Below are 11380 nucleotides of genomic sequence, written 5' to 3' on the forward strand. Positions count from 1 at the left end.
TGTCTGGATCACAATGCACTGTGTGTGTATATACATACATATGTCTGTATCACAATGCACTGTGTGTGTATATACATACTTATGTCTGGATCATAATGCACTGTGTGTATATACATACATATATCTGTATCATAATACACTGTATATACATACACATATCTATATCACAATGCTATATATATATATATATATATATATATATATATATACATACACATATATCTGTATGAGAGAGAAAAACTGGGAGATTAAAGAAAAAAATTAAAAACTGGAGTTCGACTATACCCTCTAAATACCGGGTGTTTGTGTAGTCTCAGAAGGAGCAGGCATAGAGTCACGGCTGTTTTCTGTGTAGCACTGATGAGAACAGTCCCTTCGAGATTTTCAGATGCCTTTGACTGTACTGTAGAGGTCCAAGGACTCTGAAGCACAAGAGAGAACCTTGAGAATCCTCTATAAACATGCCTTTCAAGAGGAAGGGCATCCATAGTAAAAGGAGCAAGGAACCAGCAAGCAATGGAAAGATGGGGTAAGTCTAAAGACAAAGGCAAACCGTTGAGGTAGTGTACATGTGGTTGGACAGAAATAGAATCTGACTTCTCAAATGAGCATGCTTTGAATTCCATGACAGTGCCAGCCTAGAAATTCACACAACGCTGAACAGGATGTCGCCTTGCCACTCACACAGCGCTTGAACATTCTGACACAGGGCAGCGTCACAGTGACTTTCGCACAGCAGCAGATGGCACTGCTGCCGAGCCCTGCTGTTACTGCTGGAATTATAGCACATTTAGAGGATGCATTGTGATTTATAAAGTCTGTTACCAGTGTCTTTGCATTGTGTGCATCCCTATAGCCTAACAAGCTAAAGAAGATTGTGTTCACCTGTGTGCGACAGATGAGGCAGAATGACAGCCCTGCAAAACAAACACTTGTCTAAATTAGCACAGCTATGTTACCTAGCAAGGCTGTCTTCAGAAAGCCTATCCCTGGCCTGTTTTTCTTCCTCTACTGTGAAGCCTCTTTTATTCTTTCCACAACTAGGGAGGGAGTTCATTTATTAATAGTTTTCCCATACTTGTAAGGTCTAAGATAAAAATAGCTTAGAGTAAAATGAAAGGTCTGACATCATCAAATGATGTCAGAGGGAGCCAAGATTAGAATTTCTGTTTCCTGAGTTGCTATTTCTTCACTAATCCATTAAACATTCACCGATGATTCAGCTGAAGATATTTCTGCCATTGTTTGTTGTAGTAGTAACTTCATAAATGCTTTGAATCAAAATTCATGAGGAAAATATGCTTGGCATAAATCTCTTAACGAGGGGCTGGGATATAGTTCAGTTGATAAAGTGCTTACCAAACATGCACAAAGCCCGTGTCCTAGTTAGAATCCTAGTCCCATGATAAAAACGCGACAACCAAAAGCAACTTGAGGAGGGAAGGGTTTATTTGGCTTACAGATCTCCATTAAGGCCCAGCATTTAGGGAAGCCAAGGCATGAACATGATGCTAGAGGCAAGAACTGAAGCAGAACCATGGAGGGGTGCTGCTTACTAACTTGCTCCCCCTCACTTGCTCAGCCTGCTTTCTGATACAGCACAGGACCCCTACCCAGAAGTAGCACTGCTTACAATGAGCTGGGCTCTCTTATATCACCCATTAATCAAGAAAATGCCCCCCAAAAAAGAGAAGAAAAGAAAAAGAAAATGTCCTCCCTATAGTCAATCTGATTGAGGCATTTTTAAAATTGGTTTCCTCTTTACAGATAACTGACAAAAATAAATAAATGAATAAATAACCAAGACACCTTGATATCACGTAAACTTGGTTTGGTGGTACACATCTGCATCCCAGCACTTGGAATACGAATGCAATAGGATCAGAAGTTCAGGGTTATTCTCCACTACACAGCAAGTTCAATGCCAGACTGGGATATGTGAGACCCCTTTTCCAAGAAGCAACAATGAAAATACTCCCTTTCAATTGCTTACAATTCAATTTATTACCACATTTACTGTACTTTTCAAGTTTTCAAAGAGATAATTATAATACTGTACAAGCTAAAAGCTCCTTCACAGAAGGAAGTTTAAAAATCACAAAATTGCTAAAGCAGATTTGGCTATTACAAAGAAAGAGGAAGTTTAAAGGAAAACAAAGTATTCAAATCTTGTTAGAATGTCAGGTGTTGGAAGGTATGAGTGCACACATTGTAACAGTCACACATGGAAGATCTTTAGATTTTTCACTATACACAAAGCCCCCTTCATTGGAGATGTTACTATATGAGCATACGTTGCATGATTTATTTTATTTACTTTAGATGAGGTATGAGCACCACTTAAGGAAAGGCCAGCAGATAGGATGCTGAAAATGGTTCTTCTCTTTTCTAAAATATCTTAGCTTAAAAATTATTTGTTCTTACATTCAAATAACTTTTGAATGAAAGTTTCAGAGTTGGAGTTAAATAAAGCAACAGATCGGCAGAAGCAGACAGAAATTAATCAAGCCTTAAATATGTTAGTGTGGTCTCAGTTGAGAAGTTATGTACCCATTGTAATCAGTCCAATATTTTTTACATTATTTTCTTGACTTGTTTTAAGAAAGTAGTCTCTCTACTTAGGTCAGAATAATCTAAACACACTACGTGGTTCAGACTGGCTTTGATCAGAAGGCAATGACCTTTCTCCTACCCCTTAAGTGATACAGTTACAGATATGAGCCACCATGTCTAAAAAGCTGACATGTTTATTGATTTTTCCTTGATGTGTGTGTGTGTGTGTGTGTGTGTGTGTGTGTGTGTACACATGCTTTTAATGTGGCTCTAAAGACAAAATTAAGTTCTCTGCATACTAGGCAAGACCTGTAGCATTGAACTGTGAAGTGGAAACTTAAGGATTCTTGGAAAGTCAGTTGGATGATGTTTACTGGGACAAACATGTGAAGGTACATTTTGTTAAAATGGACACAGGTGAAAGACTAAGGCAGACTCGTTGAAGAACATTTCACTGAAGCAGACACAGGAGAGAGGATGTTCTGATAAAGCAAACACTTGAAAGGACACATGATGAAGGACTCCTTGCTAACACGCATGTATTTGCCCACCTTACATTTCGTAGTTGAGCTGCATTTGTCAGGACTCCTCAGACTTGGACTGACTGGATGCACTTGCTGAGGCAAGACACATGGAGGACACATGATGTTTGGAGGTTCTAATAGGATGGAATGACAGAGACAGAGCTTGTTTTGCTGGTACAGCTAGCTGTACAATGCTTGTGGATCTCTAGTCTTGGCTGACCTTCCCTTCCCTGAGAGAGGTACAGTCGAGAACTGGGTGTCCCTTCAGATCCCTCCTGCTGACTTGAGCTGAGGCTGAGGGTGAGGCCTTGCTATCTCTGCTAGGTTGTGTCATCCCTGTTTCTATCCTGACTCTACCAAACTGGATTGCTGGTGTGTCCGTGAAGTGTTTGTGAGTGGATTGAGCTACTGATGCGTGCTGACTTGTGAACTGAACTGTTGATTTCCAGACAACACAGATGGGAGTTGTTCCAAAAACAACAACAACAACAACAAAAACCTTTCTAAACAGTTCCACTTCCCCTGTATCCTTTCTTTTACACTACTTCTGGTGGGTGATGGGGTACAAGGGAGGTTAAAGCATTTAAGAATCACCATTTTTAAAAAGGGTTGAAAAATTAAAATTACAGAACTGTATCCCTAGCCCTTGAAAAACCATTTCTATTCTCAAAACACATACAGTGGCCAATACCTAATACATAAAACAGGGCAATAGTTAAAGACGAAAAAGACTCATTCACGTCAACACGTGTAATTAGCCAAACCAAACATATTCCAAGACAGTAGTACACGACAGAGATGATAATTAGTATATACAAACCAAAATAATCTCTGACCCCAAAACTAGAAAATCCATAGTTAGGTGTGACTATTTGACTTGTTAAAATCTATAACATTAAAGAATAATATTAAGTCATATTATGAACACTAAAATTCTAGCTAGATAAGATTTAGGTTTTACCAGTCCTTTGACAAAAGATTATTAATATAGATTTATATATCCTTAAATAGGGTCTTCATGACTCTCTGAGTGTGGAAGGAGCGACTGTTGGCACTTCTTCCCTGATTTTACAAGAACTCTGAAAAACTGGCTTTAAAAACAAAAGAGGGGGAACAGTACCCCCTCAGAAGGAGTCCCCCTGAAATACGCTCCATCATGCATTGTTCATTTTTATCTTTCTAAAGCTGAAAGCTCATGGCAAATCTGCTGCTAACTGGCTCTGGCACCACCAAGACCAACAAAACTTTGCCACAGATATGGGGAAGGACCCTCTTACCCTTAAAGGGAATGGCCCAGACCCAGTTCCCTTATGGGGCCGAGGATTGATATGCCTGTCTGATACCACAGAAGGCACAGCTAACCGGCTACCAAAAAGATTAATGAAAAAAATAGATACCCCCACAAAGCCAGGCCCAACCATAAATACAATGAATAACAATTTACATCCAGGGAAGAGAAATCTCCCTGAGAATTCCCTTCTTTTTCCTTTCCAGGTAAAAATGAATCATCCATGATGTCTGCTGTTAGAAGTTCTAATCCAGATGCTGGCCTCCGAACTTATACTACTCAGACCTTTGAAGGGCCACTGACAAGAACATCAAACAGCTAGAGATTGACATCACTAATCTGAAGAAATCCCTCATTTCGCTGCGTAAAGAGACCTCCTAAAATCGAAAAGATCCTTATTGGACTTGATTTACTCTATTACAATAGAAAAGGTTGTGTACAGCTCTTGACTATGTACAGCCCTTAAAGAAGAAGGTTGCCTTTACAGAGACAAGACAAGGAAGGTTAAAGAGAGCATGAAATAGGTAGTGAAGGCCCTAGGAAAAATCAGAGAGAGAAAGAGACAGATGAATGCTGGTACAAGAATTGGTTTGCAGCCTCTCCAAGGTTGTCAACCCTATTTCCTCCCATCTTGGGACCATTATTTGGGTTCTTTTTGCTTTTTTTCTGCTGGTCCCTGGCCCTCAAATAGGCGGACTAACTCTGTGATACAACAGATAAATAATTTGGTAGCAAAACCTACTCAGATACATTATCATAAGTTAGCTATGGAGAACCACGAGACTCAAGATGAGGTTGTTACTTTATACAGGGTCTTTCCAAAACCCATCTCTCCCCAACCTAAAATGGGGGACTTCTACCCCTAGACCAAGCAGAGAGGGGCCACCTAGAACCCCCTCTGACAGGTGATCTGAATTCTTGCTTAGGCTGCGAGGCTAAGCACTGCAAGGGAATATAAATAAAAGATAAAAATATCTATCTGGGTTCCCTGAGGGACAAGCCTGACTGCATAGGGGTTGATGTCAAAAGTATCCCCTCTCCAGGAAAAAGACATTGGGATGCGTATGGCCCTCATGCCTCACTGGACAACGACAGGGGGACTGGAGCCATTACAAGGTCCCCTTCAAATACTGGAGGTCAGGCCTTTATCCCCGCCTTCGCAAGTTTAGAATTGCCACAGCCCTTCTATACTTAGAGAAGGGAGGAGATGTCAGGGGCAGCCCTGCTTACACACTGTAGGCCTAAAATCAGTCATAGGCCTAAAATCAGCAATAGGCCTGTCATACATGTATACTAACAACGAGTCTTGGGTCTCAGTGGAAAAACATTGAAACAGATGGCTATAAGCTAATGTAAACAGGCAGCTTTTGTGGAAATTTACAAACCTGAGTAGCCATAGACCTTGTAAATAGGTAGGCTTGGCAGACAATACCAACTTAGATAAGGACAAGCGAGTCACAGGCAGAGTCATAGTGACTTGTCCCGTGAACCTTCACCCAGCCGATATCCACTTCTGAAGATATCTGTATTCCCCCTGAACACCCACACTCCATTGTCATCCCCTTCCCACATCCTGCCTTTCTGTGTTTATAACCCCTGTGTGAATGAATGAATTACTATTTGAGAAAAAATAAATTATTAAAAAAATTTAGGTTTTACATTTTGGCTCCCAGATACATTTCCAACTGAAAAGTAAGGTAAGTTCAGTAGTCTGATACCCTCCTCTAAATAACTTGTGAACTCTAGCTCTCTTTAGACCCCTTCCTCCTCAAGTCTTCAGAGGGTGCAACTAGATCACACAGGGCTGGGCTTTAAGGGGGGATCCACTCCCTGCACTTCACTGCTCTATATGTAAAAGTGGGGAAAGACCTAGAGCTAGAAGGGTGAATGGCTGGAGTTGGGTGCCAGTCGCAAAGCAACAACACTGCTTGCTGTCACCTCTGTGAAACTGGTTTATGGCTTAGTCCTTCCCAATAGAGGAAGGGCAACCATAGGTGCATTAGTTACTTCAGAGACTGGCCTCTATAACTGAGAATGCAGAATTCCCAACCCCATTTAGCTCATAGAACCTAGATAAAACTAGAGTCATTTATTAGACAATCTAGCTTGCGTCTTTTAAATTTTAACTCACCGTTTCTTTTTCAGCTTTTCTTCATTTTGACAATTTCATACATGTACACAACAAAACACCATCATATGTACTCTCTTTATCCATCCAATTCCTCCGACATACATGTGTCCCTCCCAACACCATGTACTTTTTAATATAACTCACTTTGTCCAGTTAATAGTGCCCTTATGTGCATGGGTGTGCAGCCATCCACTTGAGCACCAGAACCCTGGCAGTTGTCTTATCATCAATTAAGAACTATTTTTCCTCCCCCAGCTGCTATCCACTGCCTGTAGCATCTTGTCTTTAATCATTCACCAAAACCAGCAGCAAAGCCTGAACTTTAATCTATGCAAATCTTACAACTCAGGTAGCAATTGAAGTGCTGTCCGTTGATGAGGGAAGCAGCTCATGCCACCTGATGCAGGGGTGTCTTTTGCGGTTTACCTAGAAGCTCAGTTGTTCAAATGCTAAAGTCAACCAGGTAAGCTCTCCCAGGTGAAGGAGCATTACATTATGCTCAGACAAAGCTAGGGACTTGATGGAGATGTCTCGAACTGGTAGAAAAAGAGAACCTCACAGACCAACAAAGGAACTACCACAGATCTATATGATTGCATTCACTGTGTGAACTAAAGAGTATAAGCAACTCCATATATGATAGTGTTTGCTTTCTTTACCCAAAAAGGGGACTTCATGAAAATTTCTATATAGACAAATACAAGAGATCAAAGAACATTTCCATTACAAGAGTTACATCTTTGAACAATTTGTGATGTCAGTTTTGTTCATAAAATAATGTAGGATGTCACACTTCGGAAGTTGGTGCTTGGGGAGTAACTACCCCATGCATTTTAAACTTTAAAATATAAGTTAGGTTTTAAAATATAATTCATACTTTATTTCTGTCTTATGTTTGACTTGTTGACATGAAGATCTCATCATGTTGTCTGAGCTCGTCACAAACTTGCTAGCTCAAGCAATTCCAGCACCTGTGTCTTCTTAGTGTAGTACATGTTTTTAAAAGACTTCCTTATGTCCAATATAGAGACTGTTGCAGTATTATATTTGTCTTTCATCTCTATAGTAGGTAGAGAGCAAAGATCTATTTTTCCTCATTCCTTAAAACTACTAAAAGATGTTTTGTTATATTTTCAGTCATATTAAAGTTATCAATCTGAGAATACTACTTTTATCTTTTTAACCTATATAGCTAAATGAAAAGAAACATTCCTCCTTTTTGCCTGAGATCCAAATCCAGGCTTCATTGTTCATTTGTTCCTACATTTGATCCTGTGGTGAACACGTGGATCAAGTGACACATTGCTAATGTGCATGATTCATAAAAGCCACTAAATGACAAAGCATTCACCCTACGAACACATGTATTTGTCTTTCCCTCACCCCTTTCCTTCTTTACTTTTCTCTCTTCATCTAACTGTACACGTACAATTAAGCTCACAAATAAAACTACTGGAAATAATGTAGTTCTATTTCTATAATAGCACAGAGACAATGACTGTTAAAATAGACAGAAGCATGAGGAAGTAATTTTGCTTACTGAACATGTACCATGTTTCACTTTCCATATATAGCTTATGGTTCTGTTATTTACCATTATGCTTTGCACTTGCATATTGGTGGGTTTTACAAGAGCATTTTGAGTAGTTGGGAGTCTGTGGAGAGGTAAGTAGCAGTGTGCTGTCCCCTAGGTTTCCCCAGGTACATATCCTGAGACAGGCATCTTAGTACAGGTGAAGATTTAACTTGTGTGGAGTTAACACTCTATCCTGCTAGATAATTCTGGAAGATGGCTAGAATTTGTCACTGAGTAGTTCTCCTTGGAGGTAGCACTATCCTTGAGGGATGAGAGACACAGAAATATGTCATGGAGGAGGATAAAACAAGGTCCTTTGCTTTTGAGTAGAATTCTTAGTATTCATATAAACTCAGTTTTTTAAGTGTTTGCATATACTGAAATATAACTAACATGCAGTTCTGTCTCGTGGGAGTATACCTATAATATATATAATATATGTATTATCCTTTTCTTTAAAAAAAAAAACCATTTTATTGATTCTTTGTTTCACATCATGTACCCAGTCCTGCTCATCTCCCCATCCCTTCATATCTGTCCTTCACCCTTGCAACTTCCATCCCCCCAACACACACACACACACACACACACCAAAGCATAAAGAACATCTCATTATCTTGTTATGGAAGCTGTAATTTGGCACATTGTGTCCCACAGTATATCCTTCTGCTCACACATCTTCAACTGCGAGTGTTCATTGCAATGAGTCATTGGTCTAGCTCAAGGTATTTGGCTTCTGTGACTCCATCAATATTGGATCCCCACCAGGACTCCTCCCAGTTATCTTGTTGTTACCCTGTGTCATAAAGATTCTGTAGCTTTGGATTAGCAGGACTGCCCCTCTCACCTGCCCCAACTGTTTATAGAGGATATAGACTTTGGGGTGGGCCACTTCAGAGCCCTGGATCTGGGCCTGGGTGTAGCTGGTCAGCATGCCGGCTATCTGCACCACCAGGGTGAGCTCTCCAGCACTGCTGGGCTAGGCTACCTGACACACCATCAGTAGGAGGCAGAGTTAGCTCTCCAGCTTTCTTGTCCTTAGAGGCAGCTCAACCACACCCATAACTCCAGAGCCAGCTCCAGTATGCTACTCAGTCAAGGCACAGGGCCCAGTCTCCCAAGTGCTGCAGCCTGCAAGGGCCTGGACCAACTCTCCTGCTCTCACACCCTCTGGATTGGCTCACCAGTGCCTTCACCATAAAGGCCAGCAACACTGTGTTGCCCAGGTGAAGTGCAGGCCCTGCTCGCCAGCACTACAGGCAGTGAGGGGGCAGGACTAGCTGTCTTGCTCGAATGCCTCAGAGCCACCACTCTTGACTACCGCAGGTGTCAAGGGAGGAATCACCCCCTCCCCAAGCCACCTCATGGCATAGGAGTGGCAGGGCCAGCTCCAAGAGTGGCAGAGCCAGCTCTCCCTTGCTCTCACCGGCTCACACATGCCCTGCCACCAGGGTCAGCTCCCCTGTGCTGTCCAGGTGAGGTGTAGGTCCCGCTCCCCAGTGCCGCAGCTGGTGAGGGGCAGGGATTGCTCTCCTGTGGTCACGACCCTGTGGGCTGCTTTCCCGACTGCCTCAGGTGGCAAAGGATAAGAGGGCATCAACTCTGTATCCATACCACTCCACAACTCATGAGCAGTATGTTCGGCTCACTCATACTCACAACCTCGAGGCCAGCTCACCCACATCCCTGCCACCAGGGCCAGCTCCACTGTGCTGCCTGGCCAAGGTGAAGGGCCAGCTCTCCCAAGTGATGCTGCAGCTGAAAGACGGGGCCAACTCTCCAGAGCACCGCAGCCAGTGTGGGGCAGAGTCAGTTCTGCACAGCTTCTGGATATTCATGTGGTCTCCAGAGGCTGAACACCCCAAGGATGTAACCATGTTCTCTGGTATTATAGATATCGACACCAACCCTGCTACTGTGTAGCCATGGACTCAGACATGGCCCTTAGCAGCAGCTCGGGCTGGGACCTTACCATGACCTCAAAAGAGACTATTTCTGTCCACAGAGTCTCCAATTTCATTTCTCTTCATAATGCTCAAGCTTTTCCACTTCTCTTTCTCTCCCATCGGACCACCACACATTGTGGTGGCTCCAGCTGCCGGCTGGCCATGTGGCTAGCAGGCCCCTGGGTGACCTCCTCGGTCCATGATATGTTGCGATGGCAGCAAGCAGTGGCTAAATAAGGCCTGCCTGTGCTGTGCACTGGAGGGCAGGTCTGTGGGTGGCATGGCAGAATGTCCGTCTCTTAGTCTTCCTCCTCCTGTGCTGGGTGCTGCCTGGTTTGATTGGATTGGATTGGATTTTTATGAATTCTAGGCAGAAAATGGCTTTGGTTACCAAGCCAGGCATCGAGCTAGGATGAACAAAGGACTGCCATCTGCTCTGCCCCTGACTGATAATAAGAACACCACCACCAACAAGGTGTCTCTTTGCCCACTGCCAGGGGTTATTATTCTTTTCTTAACTAATGTAAAGAGCCATATAAATTTTGCATTAAAAAATTGCACATGTAAAATGGAATAACGATTCTCCTGAAAACAGAAGTAGGCCCTGCCATTTGTAACCACAAGGATGACATTATGGGTGAACAAGGGTGACACTGTGCCAAGTGAAATAAACCGGACAGAAAAGAAAAACAACACACAATCTCACCTATATGTGGGATCTAAAAAAATTTTTTTAAATATATAGAAACAAATGAATGGTGTGTACCAAGGGCATAGCAGAGGGGAAAAGAGAAGAGCTGGTGTCTTAGGGTTTCTATTGCTCTGAAGAGACACCATGACCAAGGCAACTCTTAGAAAGAAAGGCATTTAACTGGGGCTGGGTTCCAGGTTCAGAGGCTTATTCCGTCCATTATCATCATGGTAGAAAGCATGCTGGTGGGCAGGCAGACACGGTGCTGGAAAGGGAGCTGAGAGTTCCACAACTGGATCAGCAGGCAGAAGGAACAGAGAGGGACACTGAGCCCGGTTTGAGCATCTGAAACCTCAAAGCCCACCCCCAGTGACACACTTTCTCCAACAAGGCTACATTTCTTTTTTTTTTTTTTTTTTGTTTTTCGAGACAGGGTTTCTCTGTGTAGCCCTGGCTGTCCTGGAACTCACTCTGTAGACCAGGCTGGCCTCGAACTCAGAAATCCGCCTGCCTCTGCCTCCCAAGTGCTGGGATTAAAGGCCTGTGCCACCACCGCCCGGCCAAGGCTACATTTCTTAATCCTTTCAAAAAGTGCCACTCCCTGTGAGCTTATGGGGCTTAAACCCCCATTTTTACTTAAACCACCATAGATGGGCCAAAGGGTATGAAGT

General features: G+C 42.6%; 1 protein-coding gene and 1 non-coding gene across 2 annotated transcripts in view; both read right to left on the reverse strand.

Moving 5' to 3' along the window:
• Dtwd2 (DTW domain containing 2) overlaps window positions 1-9006 on the reverse strand; it is an 80059-nt gene extending 71053 nt beyond the window's left edge. The window contains exon 1 of the mRNA XM_028777160.1: window positions 8920-9006. Within this exon, the coding sequence (XP_028632993.1) occupies window positions 8920-9006 (87 nt within the window). The remainder of the gene's footprint in view (window positions 1-8919) is intronic.
• A 1369-nt stretch (window positions 9007-10375) lies between these two features.
• Window positions 10376-10520, reverse strand: LOC114629233. Its single transcript, XR_003712615.1, has one exon. It is a non-coding gene; the product is annotated as a small nucleolar RNA SNORA48 (small nucleolar RNA).
• Between the last annotated feature and the right edge of the window lie 860 nt (window positions 10521-11380).

The sequence above is a fragment of the Grammomys surdaster genome, unplaced genomic scaffold (assembly GCF_004785775.1).
Source record: "Grammomys surdaster isolate TR1022 unplaced genomic scaffold, NIH_TR_1.0 278, whole genome shotgun sequence".
Classification (NCBI taxonomy): domain Eukaryota; kingdom Metazoa; phylum Chordata; class Mammalia; order Rodentia; family Muridae; genus Grammomys; species Grammomys surdaster.